This window comes from Ambystoma mexicanum, chromosome 7q, assembly GCF_040938575.1.
Source record: "Ambystoma mexicanum isolate Mex_15411 chromosome 7q, UKY_AmexF1_1, whole genome shotgun sequence".
Lineage (NCBI taxonomy): Eukaryota > Metazoa > Chordata > Amphibia > Caudata > Ambystomatidae > Ambystoma > Ambystoma mexicanum.
This window is the reverse complement of record NC_090941.1, coordinates 1,168,736,602-1,168,749,858: the sequence shown is the minus strand read 5'-3', so window position 1 is coordinate 1,168,749,858 and position 13,257 is coordinate 1,168,736,602. Positions and strand designations below refer to the sequence as shown.

Sequence of the window (13,257 nt, the reverse complement as noted above, 5' to 3'; positions counted from 1 at the left end):
AAGTGGGGTGCAGGAAGTTACAAGCACATACACCGAGGTTTGAGAATCAAACAGGGCAGAAAATGTAATGAAGAAGAAGAAGAGGTCAGGCAGAAAGCCGCTCCTAATGCATTATTAACTCTTTACTTAATGCATTCACCGACTGCAATTAAACATACTTTGAAAGTGAATTCTTTCAAAACTAAAATGAAGCAGTATTTCAAGGTCCAGGAAAAAGAGTGACATGGCGACTTGGTTCGGAATCAGTAGCGAAAGTTGGGAGCCAGATTTATTTGAGCTTTCTAACCTCATCCAGGACTAGCGCCCCAAGGCTTATTCCTGGATCTAAATTTGGGGCTGTAACGCATTACTACAAAGGGAATGTAGTCCCTAAAGTGAGGTACGGGATTGACACCTATCCTCTGGCAGTGATTGGCAATCTCCCAGTAATTGAGGCTACCATCCTCAATCCCAGTTACAGCCATAAGGTAGGAGTTGGGAGTGGTTTCATTAAAAGCCAGAGCTGACTGGAAAATGGTATCTCCTTCAGAACATTATTTGTCCTCCTAATTCCTCACTGTATGTGGATTTAAATAAGATGGTGGAGTGGAGAGGTAATACTTGGTTGTACGTAATTCATGACTATTGTGGTAGCCTCTTGGAGGCGTTGGGAAATTTAATACAAGATTTGATTTATTATCCAGATAGAATCAAATCTAAATTGTATGAGATGGACTGGATATCCACTACAGAGATGATGCATGCGTAGTTCTGACTGGATATCCACTACAGAGACCAGGCACACGTATTCCTGACTGGATATCCACTAAAGAGACTGTGCATGCGAGACCGTGCACAGGTATTCCTGACAGGATATCCACTACAGAGACCGTGCACGGGTATTCCTGACAGGATATCCACTACAGAGACCGTGCACGCGTATTCCTCCGTAGATCACCTTAGAGAGAAACATAAGAAATTGAGGACCCTGGCACCATTTCTTGTAACTTACCAGGATAGACCCACTAGGTCAATGTTTCTGGAATTTGATCTTGGCTAAATCAATTCTGGCCCGCTATGGCACGTATGTTACTGGATGAGCAAAACTCTTGTCAGTTTTGCAATGAACCTCATACTTGTGAAACTCTAAAACACATCTTACTAACTTGTAAAACCCTCCAGGGTTTAAGATGGAACTATTTATGAGAAATACCAAGAAATGTTTTTAACTTTTGGCACTGAGTCACTTTGGTTGAGTATGCTTAGCCGGAGGCACTACCACAATAGCAGTGGCTGTTACGGGTTTCCTTAACGCACGGAAGCTAGACGTGGATCCAATTTAGTTAGATGGCCTTGTTAATACTGTGGTGGCCTTCTTTTCAATGAATTTAATTATTTTCTAATTATTTTGTAGCTTGTATTTTAATGTGAATTGTTGGATGAAATATTGTATTTGACTGTTATTTTTTCTTTGTTTATTAGGAATGTTATCATCTGTATTTTTATGACTGTTGTTGAAAATGTTTTAAACATTGATTTATTTTCAGCCAAATAACAATAAAATATATATATGTATATATATATTTCTCCTCTATTGTGTAATTGGTACTAATGTAATTCATCCAAACCTCCTCTGGAATGGGATTCACCTGAGCAGGCTCCTGAGACCCGGGATCCTCATTGTCGCGCCTTGAAACACTTGTGTATAGGCGCGTTATAAATGCCATTTCATATCATATCATATCACATCATTACTACTTTCCAAAACATTCCAGCATCTTTTCCTCTTATCTTTAAGACCATCTCCCCTTCTTGTTGATAGATGTGTGTCTTGTGTTGCCTCACCCAGGTTTTATACTCTTGTCACCGTTTATTGGTCATACATGACTCATGTCCATGTTGCAGACTTTTTTTAACCTCCTAATCTCCCTTCTCAACCCCTTCTTCCTTTTTTGTATTAAGACATCAAATGTGCAGTGTTTCCCATTCTGCCCTGAGCACCCATGGGTGTTCTACCCGGTCTTCATTGAATCTCTTTACCCTTTCATGAAGAATGAGAAGTTTGCCACTGAGAAAAACCCTCCAATTCAACCCTGTCACATTTCTCTAGAGCAACATTTATACCATGATTTCATTTACCTGCATTCCAGGATTCCACACACCGGTTTCCGGAGTTACTAACACCCAAATGAGATGGATCAGTGCATAGTTTCCATAGAATGATCACCATTCACTGTCTCATAAATCTTAAAGGAACTAGGTACACTTAACACAGAACTAGATATGAGGATATAATCCAAAACCAAGGTTGCATTGCTGGATTGCCATGTTTCCTTTAATGGAAAGCCTTCAGCAAATACCACATTGAGACAGTGAAAGTCCCATTCCTCAATCAAAGACATCCAATCACTGTCACTACCAACCACAAAACCCTTATAATGTTTACTCCATCTATAGCTGTTAGCATAGTCATCCCCACAATAACAATTTAAATCTCTCAGCAGAATTACATTTGACCCTTTTCTGCTACTCAATCATTCCTGTAAAAGTTCTTTGACGACTCCTACTGAGTTCTTCCCCTGATGAGAGAGGTGATTCCAATAGATATTTATTATTAATAATTCCATCCCACTCTCCAGGGAGGAGGAACCTTGAGACCGAGACACAGCCAGGACACCCAGGTGGCTACATTGCATCAAAGAACTGACCCAACCTAGGTCATTTCTAATTGCAGGAAGTAATTCCCCAAAAGGCCTTCCCGAAGAACCTTGTTCAGACACCTTGATATGAATTTTATAACCATTGAGAATTGGCGGTTCTTTAACCCATAACTCTTGCAGATTGATGACTTGGAATTCCCTCAAAACATTCAAATCGGGGCCCAGTCTAAAAAGATGTTTATGGCACTCAGTATTCCACGTTACAATATTCACCAGCGATTCCTATAACTGGAATCTGAAACAATTTCTTGTTTGATCATGGGCTAAACATCCCGGAAACCACAGCCAATCCTCACTCCTAGAGTCTGATTGCCCTTCAACCTCCTTCAAATATACATCTGTAGATTGAGACCTTCCCACTTGATTTCCAACCCCCTTTGACCTCCTGTGCTTTCTGTTTGACAGTGGGCAACCATTTATCTAATTCATACCCCATAAACAAAAGAGCATCCACCTCAAGAAATAACCAGTTCCAGAACAAGTATACCGAACACTCGACCTTGGTCCAACGGGGTAAGCTCACTATTAAAATGGGCTGACCAACGGAATACCCACCAAGTATTTGTTTTCCCTCATCATTCTCTTGGGAAGTAAAACATTTTTATATGAATGCTCGGTGGTTTTGCTAACATAGAGGCCACAGTCAGTCCATCAGATGAAAGTCTAGAAGTTTCTTTAAGATCTGGGAAAACATCCTCTTGCTGGGTATACTGGAATTATCATCATCATATGTGGAAAAGTCCTCTAGATCCACCTTCTGGTCTCTGTAAAAACAGATTTATCGAAGCCTGCCTTCACATCCCTGTAGCTTCCGTGCCCTGGATCGGAAGAGAGTTCAACCCCACGCCCCTCCTTACATTCTTTGGGGCTTTGAGTAGGGTTTCCTCTGCACCCAAATCATGTCTCCCCTATCTTCATCATCTGGGGAGCTCAATCGTGCCCTTAATTTCCTCAAGGATTTCTAAGAGCCACCATTTTTTATTTTCTCGGTTTCTCGGCTTTCACATTTTTAGATTTCTTTGGAAATTGAGCCCCCAGTTATTTTTGGGGTGCTCTTGATTCAGGGACCTACAGGTTGTATTGTCTGATTCTTCCTTTTTTGGGGTTCCCGCCTTATCCTTTGATGACACACTTTCCAGCTGATGAATACTGAGGACACATTTCTCCTGTCCCAGCCCTGAGCCAGATGAGTCTACCACTCTAGAAGATTCATGACACTCTGTTTCTAAAATGATCACCTAGGATACTGCCTCCTGGCCTGTTTCTGCCACATCCAGAACACTGATCCCGGGTAGAGACTGGGGAGGGACTGACACACTTCTTCGAGGTCAGCTATTGCAGATCCCAGTACTCCATCTTTCCCCAACAGGACTGTTGCCCAAAGCTGTTATAAAACCCTCTAAAAAACAAAATGTTGAGCTCATATCTGTCAAATTAGTGTAGAATAGGGAAAAGCTCAGGGACAGTAATTGGATTCAAAAGAGAATCATCTTGTCTGTGAAATAAGATCTCATACTTATTAGGGAGGTTCTGCTAATCCCTGGGCTTGATGTCCCTAATGGAGACAAATTACCCTCATCTTTCCGTACAGTTGGGCGACTGACTTTAGTTTGAGAATAGTCAGCAGACTCTGTAATATGCAGGCGTTGCCGAAGAACATGGAGCACATCATGCTCCCCTTCATCCTATGCCGGACTAAGTGGTCTTGGGCCCAATGAAAGGCGCACCCGCTTCACAAGCTCAAGGGAGAAAAAATTGGAGCTATTATTGAGACATTCGATATGATACCTACATTGGCACGCTGCTTTAGATCCTCAACATCTGTGTGCTCTAATGAGATTGAATGTCTAGAATTCATTTCCACATTTGCCCCTGTGACCAGTGCAACCCTTCTAGATCCTGCTTCGTCTTGCTGATACTTACTGCAATGTTTGGGAAAATAGCTTGTTATTTTGTTTAAATCTCCACTTTCCTATTTTACAGATACAGATGTATTAAGGGCAGGAGTGTCCACCACAATGTCCTCCCTTTGTATAATGCCTGAAGTCCCTTCTCCCGGATCCTCCATTGAATGAGGTTCCTCTGGGAACACCAATCAGGAAGAAACCATCTTATCCCAGCAACACCATGGACAATATCAGAGAGACAGGCGATCAGGTGACAAGAGTGTGTGGCATCCCTTCTGGATTTTGGCTTCACTTTCTGTCTGGAACATCACTGCTAGCAGCCATATTGGATTGGTGACTGACATCACTTTTAGCAGCCATCTTGGATTGGTAACATCACTTCCTTTGGCAATCTTGGATCAAGCCAATCTCCATTCGCAGCCCATCAGAGACTCTTATTCATCTCCACTTCAGCGTCATCTATGACCCATCTCACACCTTCTCTACTTTCATCTCCAAAACTGCACCTTGTCTCAACCTTCTAGAGATTCCATGCATCTCTTACCCACCCTTGTCTTCTCTAAATTGCTCTACTGTGCCAGCATCCTCATTGGTCTCCAAGACTATGCTTTCTGTCCTCTTGACAAGATCATTAACTTTGCTACTAGGACTCTGTTTGATCTCCATTACTTCACACCTACTTCCTTGTACCATCAACAGACTGGATGGCTGATGATTGAAAACAGGGCCAAATTGAAATGTCTTCTCCTGGTTCACAAATATATCAACGCTAAGGCACCACTGTATCTATCCTACACTATCCAACTCTACAAGCCTTCTCACAATCTCTGCTCTGCCTCCTCGACTGCCCTTTTGGATCCTTGCCTGACCAATGCTTCCTGTTGCTTCCGCTCGTTCTCTCTTCTTGCTCCACTTACAAGCAATTCTCGTCTGCAGACATACAAGAAACAGTCCACACGGTTTATTCAAAACCAAACTAAAAGCCTACCTCCTCGCCTCTGGGTTACCCTCTGAGTAACCTTCTTAACCTACCACTCATCTGCATGCCAACTAACATTTTTCCCTCGCCTCTAACCTGCCTCTGTCTCTCACTTCCTCAGCCTCCATTCTAGCACTTCACCCATCATGGTCACATCCCGAGCACAGCTGGTCGCATCGCCTACCTGCACTTATTAATGTCCAATGTTGGTTGTCCTTAATCTATGTATGCCCACTTATTGTGCCCAGTGACTGTTCCATGTACTCCCCTCCATAAGCTGGACAGAATGTCCCTCAAACTCACCCCATTGTAAGAAGCTTGCCGTCAAATCTGATTTCTTACTATTGTACATTTGTTTGTGATCAATAGAGCATTGTTTCTGTGGTATACAAATGCATATATAAAATAAATGAATGACACATTTTTTCTCAGTGCGTACACCATACAATCACTTGCTTGACCTTAAGACACTCTTACTCTGAATACTTCCTTAGCCCCACCACAACAGCACTTCCTGTGCAAGTACAAAACAGACACGCAAGCAGTGGGATACGAAAAGACACAAGCTGAGTTACCAGACCGTGATGTGATGTGGTGTGGGTGGGCAAGCAAACCAAATGAGCAAGCAGAGAGCTGATTTTGTGGTACAAAAGGTTTAATAAGCAGGCTGTGAACTGACATGTACTGTTATACAGGCACACTCCAAGCTGTCATCTTACCCCTTTACCCCCACTTGAATGCTGGAAGCAACAAGGCTTGGTCATCCCCCGCGGGGAGCCCTCCTCTGCCAATGCAGTACGCCCTAGTACTATCCGCTCCACTCCACTCATGCTGGCCGGACTTTGTATTATTGTTTGATCCCCTGTACAGCACTGTCCCTAACCCCCTTTCACCTGGCACTTTCTCCTACCGCTCTCCTGCACTTGTGCGATTTCAATGTCACCTGGTCTAGTAAGATCGTTGTCTCTGTCTTCCCTCTGTCCCCCCCTTGCCTCATCGCGCCTTGACACACTTGTGTATAGGCGCGTTATAAATGCCAAATCGTATCATATCACACTGGAAGCACTTGCTGTTGTCTTCTGTCTGCTTTGTCAGGTTCGACTGCTGGGTCTGCAGCCCACAGTGCGAATCCAAAAACCAAGAGGAAAGAACCTCACTTTGTCTGATCATCATGCCACAGAAAAGCCTACAATCACATTGGCCGCTTCTCACAACTCTTGAGGAAGATGTAAGGCTGGAGAATAAATGCCACAGGCCACACCTCTGGGGAGGGGATTTGTGGGGCTGTGGAGAATGTGAGACTAAAGACTGCAACGGATCATTTACAATGCATGTTTAGATCGCAGCTAGAGAAGCCTCACCTAACAGGAATCTGTGAAGACATAGGGGTGGTCCCTGAAGTTTACTGAAAGGTGGATTCCCAGACTGGTCTAAAGCTTACTGACACTTGTAAGGTTCTCAGAATGACTTAGGTACCACAGGTTCCATCTCCAGGCCGGTTTCATACAGCAGAAAATGAAACTTTGCCAGAGGTCCCAGAATGTAATCCGTTATCTGACAGGAGAACACTCAGAAAACAAGAACCAGATTCTCCAATTTAGGACACCTGAGGGATATTAAGCTGCAAAAGGCTGCATGCACAGATTTCATGCGGTATAACATAGAACCTAACCAGGCAGCCAACAGTCCTTGAAGAGAGGCTTCAAGGGATCACTCTTGTGATCGGCCTCAGATGTTGCCTCATTTACCCCAAGGTCACAGTCCCTGAGAACCCCAAGGTCACAGTCCCTGAAAACCCCAAGGTCACAGTCCCTGAGAACCCCAAGGTTCTTAGCAAATGAGAAAACGAGATGTCATGGCAAAATGTAAAAAGTTTACTTCTTATATAGCACGTCATGTCGCAGGACCAGGTTTCAAACCTGTCTTGCTCTGCATTGTCTTGTTTCCCAGACAAGTGCATTGCCTCTCAGCCATTTTCCATGCAACCAGATTTGGATGTGAAGCTGTAAATGGCAGAGACATGGGCCTATCTTGGGCCCAGAAACAGAACTCCTGTTTGGAACCATTAAACTATAGACTGTTTCTTCTCATCCAGTCATCAGACCTCTGACTCCTGTTACTTGAGAGAAGAGATCTTGTGATTTAGTAGCCCACAGTTCAATCTGGGTGTCATCACAATGAAAAATGGGAAGCAGCCAAGATGCATGGACATGTTTAGAGGATGTAGGTTACCGTAGAAGCTCTGTAAGTGATACGATTCTGGGTTTGCTCCCTAAAATCATGGCATCTGCATACCCAGTATTGTCCTTACATGTGGTCCTGGAACTCACCCATAGCCTTCAGAGCGTTACAACACACAAAACAAACCATATAACATAGAATATTAACAGCCAAAAATACAGGATAAGAGAAGTATTAAACAATTGACATGGAGAGCCAAGGGAATACAGGATAAGAGAAGTATTAAACAATTGACATGGACAGCCGAGGGAATACAGGATAAGAGAAGTATTAAACAATTGATATGAACAGCCAAGGGAATACAGGATAAGAGAAGTATTAAACAGTTGACATGGACAGCCGAGGGAATGCAGGATGAGAGAAGTATTAAAAAAATGACATGGACAGCCGAGGGAATACGTGAAAAGAGAAATATTAAACTATTGATATGGACAGCCGAGGGAATACAGGACAAGAGAAGTATTAAAAAATTGACATGGGCAGCCGAGGGAATACAGGATAAGAGAAGTATTAAACAATTGACATGGACAACCGAGGGAATACTTGAAAAGAGAAGTATTAAACAATTGATATGGACAGCCGAGGGAATACAGGATAAGAGAAGTAATAAACAATTGATATGGACAGCCGAGGGAATACAGGATAAGGGAAGTATTAAACAATAGACATGAACAGAAAAGGGAATACAGGATAAGAGGAGTATTACAAAATTGAGATGGACAGCCAAGGGAATACAGGATAAGAGAAGTATTAAACAATTGATATAGACAGCCGAGGGAATACAGGATAATAGAAGTATTAAACAGTTGATATGCACAACCGAGGGAATACAGGATAAGAGAATTATTAAACAATTGTCATGTACAGCCCGGGGAATACAGGATAAGAGAAGTATTAAACAGTTGATATGGACAGCCAAGGGAATACAGGATAAGAGAAATATTAAACAATTAATATGGACAGCTGAGGGAATGCAGCATAAGCAAAGTATTAAACCATTGATATGGACAGCCAAGGGACTACAGAATAATTAAGCTAGTCAGTATGTTGCAATTCTTAAACTCGTGCGGGATGCCAATTTGCCCAGTTTGTTACAACGGCTCAGAAACAATGGGAGATTACTACGGCAACAGCGATGACAATACAGTCTAAGTTGTTCATTGAGGACCATTCCTTAATTTGGACCCACCTCAACAGTCTAAATGCTGGGTCCTAATACAACTTTCTCCAACCCTAGACCGTAGTCAGGCCATGTCTTTGTCCCGAGGGACATCTCTCTTCTCTGGACTTTCAGGTTTACTAACATTCACAATAACCATATTTCTCTGATCTGCAATCACTCCTTTTAAATATGGGTGCATACTCTCTGGCATTGAGTTTTTGTAATACATATGTCTCTCCCCGAAGGAGGGCATGCAAAGTAACTAGTGGAACCTCTAAATACTGGTTGTTTGGACAGTGTGTGGCCACGTTATAGCTTGGGGCAGTAGAACCGTACAATGTGGTTATGTGAAGTGCCGAGTCCTGCACCATAGTGTTGCGTATAGTAAGTACCTCATTAGCAGCCAATGGAATAACAGCTGACTTCCAATTGGTTTGGCAGCTTGCCTCCATCTTACAGGGAACTACCTGTATATCACACTGATCTGTTTGACACTGTCTGTCCACACTGTCTAGCTGAGGTATTATCTTATGTATGTATGTATGTATTTATTTATTTATTGGTCACTTGTTAATCGCTTATACAATTAGCAAAACAGTTTCAAAGCACCCACAGGGCAACAGGGTGCGGACAGGGGAAGGAAGACGATGAATTAAAAAATGATAAATAGTTGAAATTAATAGTAAAAACAAATGATGAGATCGAAAGGGAGGGGAGAGAAACCTACTATGCCTTGTGAGTGTTCAGAACTTGCAAGTGTAGTGGGGATGGGGGTGAGGGATAGGTGCTGTGGTGCTCATGGAGAAGTGCTCGGGGCAAAGTGCTTTAGAAGGGAAAAGGTAAGTGCAACCTCCCATGGAGAGAGTGATCCTATGCAAGTGCAGTGAATAGACAGTGGCTGGGATGAAGATGTGGGGGTTCAGGCCCCAAGGATAAATAAGGGCACTGCACATCAGTAACACTACTGTATGATTAGCACGGAAGAGAGGAGAAGAAGGAAGAGGTAAAGCAAAAAGTCTTGAGGCTTTTTCTGAACTTAATGAGGTCGTGCACAAGACGCAGAGGGGGAGGGAGGTTATTACACAGGAGGGAGCCCGGCGAGGAGAGGGATCGACCACCAGCTCTCTGTTTAGCAAACCGCTTCACACACAGGGAAGGAAACGGCCCAGGCATGAAAGTCCATAATGTTCTCACATTTAACCAAGAGATAGATAATTCTCTCCTAATCAATCTGCCAACTACTGGTGGTGTTCATTGCCCTCTCCCCCAGGTTAGAGTTGAGACAAGCTTCAGTAACAACATTATCCATACTTTTAGTAGGGATTGCAATGCAATGATCAACGCTAGTGGTAGACAGTCAGGTTTCCCTGTTTGAGATTCAATAGTGTCCTCTTTAGACTGACTTGGGTGCTCCAGTTGGGGAGTCTTGAAGGGTCCTGTAATATCATTTTGTTTCTCATGGTTGTCATACGATCGTTTTTCCAATCCTGACTTGTGGTCAGAGAGTAAATTAATTCTCTTTTCTCGTTTTGTAGGCGCCGTCTTCTTTAGGTGCTTCTGGCCATAATGTTCATTAAACGACATTCACCTGGCGTCACCGAAACATCCACCTGTTCCCGAAAAGGCAGCGATAGTGATGCTCTATATTACTGTGATCGTTATGCATCTCCATGAGTCCAGAATATGTGGATTCATGAAGAGTGGAGCACATATCTGCTACTCTCGAGGTGGTGCTATGCTTTCCAGCTCTCGTGATGAGCATTCTAGAGTGGATAGTCAATACGATCACGAGGCAGGGAAGCAGAAAGCCTCTACAAGAGGTTCATTAATTAGCTAGCAGTGACAGAAGAGAGTTTGAGCCAAATAACCAGCTTAAAAAGGGAAGAGAGAAAGATCCCAGCCAGTCGCTACACGCAGGAGACACATGCTTCGTGGCCACTTCATGTTTCAGGTAAATCCGTGGCACTAACAGGGATGATGACTGGTTCCACTCCTCGGTAGATCAACAGAATTATAAGAAGATTTGAATGTGATGGCTTCTGCTCCAGGGTAGTTACCTCTAATGTGATCTGCAGAACTAGTGCACTCCATGGTGGATTCCATTCTTGCATAGAGCCTATGTAAATGGTTTTTCTGTAGGAGCTTCTAATTGGTGCACCTCTGATATAGATCCTCAGTATTTACTGGAGCTGTGTAAATGATGCAGCTCAGAAGCAGGCCCATGGTCTTCAGAGGAGCTGTATATCTGGCTTCACTCTATGGTACATCATTGGGATCTCTGAGAGATAGGTAACCAGTATTTCTTTTTGGAGCCATGTAATTGGTGCATCTCTGATGTAGATACTCAGTATGTACTGGAGCTGTGTAAGTGATTGTTAGGCAGAATCCTATGCAGTTCCCTTAGGGAGCACTACAGAAGATTAAGACTACAGGTATGAGCAAGAAAAATCCCCTTTGGTATCAGTCCGTACCACAAAGATTTAGTTGGTAGCTGTGGCTAAGCAGTCAGACTTATCTCAATAGGGATATGAGCAGTATTCAGGGTTTACACAATAGGTATCACAGTACTATGGCACAAGGAAACACTGACCAAAGCTTTTTATTAAAAAAAGAGAATATATAGATTTATTTTATACACATCTAGTTCAACACATAAATCACAGTTGATAAAGCAAGTTAAGTTTAGTCAAGGAAAGTATATACAACTCCCTAGTCAATTGTAGACAAGTTTGCGGTAGAGTGAAAACTGACACTGATTGCTGGCACCCTAGCAATTTAGCAAAAGGGAGGGAAAGTACAAGTTAAACCAAAATATCTTCAGACACCCCCTAGCAACACTTCCCTGAAGTTTTGTGAACAAGTAATGCACAGTAACACTTTAGCAGAAAGATGAGTGAATGAAAACTGAGCAAAATGACACTCCACAAGATAAAACAGTAGGAAGGAAGAGGGGTTTAGAAGATTCAGGTGCATCAATACATTTCTCATTAAGAATCAATCTAGTGAGAGCATATCTAACAAATCAGCCAGAGTCAATAGGCCTGAGCCAGAATCAGTGGTACAGGACCAAGAGCTTAGGAGCAAAAATGTTCTTGTAGCTGCAATCAAGTCTTTGGTTAACAAATATTGAAAAGGTAGATGCGAGGCGAAAGACAATGTTAAGGGAGAGGGCGGCCAACCCCACAAGTAGATAAAGGATTTAAAACAACTTTAGGGCTACCACGCAGAAAGGGAGGCCTGGCGGAACAAAGTACCGTCGAATGAAGAAGTGGCTCCTGTGGTGGCGGTTATTCCTGGTAGTTCTTGCAGTTCGGGGGATCCAGCAGAGGACGAGAGGCTCTCGTCGTGGAGGAAGGTTCGAGTAACTGCACTACCAGGGATGAAACCAGCCGTGGTGCTGCCCAACGAGAAAAGGTACACTCCTTTAAATCACGGTCCGGGTGGATGGCTGCCTGGCTATCCGGCCTCCAAGTGCTGGGCACTGGCTATTCGACCAAGGCAGGTCCGAGGAAGCGATTGGTGAACTGGTTGGTCTCACCAGCTCAAGGGAAGAAGGCTCTTGCGAAGAAGATCTCCTCTCGTTGTGTGGAAGAAAAGTGGTGAGACGCTGCAGCAGGGCTTCACCGGTGGTGCAGGTGCTGAAGATGTCCGTGGCTTCTCTCCCCTTCGGTTCCGTAGTTCCAGTGGCAACGTCTTGCTCTTCCAGTCCTCAGGACCCTGCTTTTATGCAGAAAGACCCCCATTCATACAGCCTAGCCGTCACTCACACAGTGAAGTGGTCACTTTGGCGGGAGACCCTCCAGCCTATCAGGTTAGAGTGTGACTTGAGTTGATGCGGCAAATCTGTCCAGGGGTCCTACTCCCACTCCCACACAACAGACCCACCCCAGACTCAGTGGTGCCGAAAGGAGGGCTTCTTGGCAGAAGCCTGCCAAAAGGACGAACAAAGGATCCCCGACCTGGGTTAGGAGTTTCGAAAAAGACACGAGAAAGAAATTATATTAAAGCTCTTGGCAAATAAAACCTATCGGGGTAAAGTTAATAATAAAATGAACCAGCGGTCTGTTAGAGGCTGTCAGTAAAAGTGGTAGCCTCGAACAATGGGAAAATTCCATAGGAAAATATTCGTGGTCGAATATTTATGGTAGTAACCACTGCCACCAGCCAGAAACATTAGAGAGAGGGACTTTATGGTACCCCCTCGAAAATGAACCTCAGGGAAAAACTATTAACCCTTCCCAGTACCTCCATAGTAAGATGGGTTGTACA

General features: G+C 43.5%; 1 protein-coding gene across 1 annotated transcript in view; it reads right to left on the bottom strand.

The window, feature by feature from the left end:
- The window catches only part of LOC138528246 (NXPE family member 4-like), a 200,700-nt gene that overhangs the window by 108,421 nt on the left and 79,022 nt on the right, over positions 1-13,257 (bottom strand). Inside the window, exon 2 of the mRNA XM_069639700.1 lies at positions 7,258-7,397. Within this exon, the coding sequence (XP_069495801.1) occupies positions 7,258-7,397 (140 nt within the window). The remainder of the gene's footprint in view (positions 1-7,257; positions 7,398-13,257) is intronic.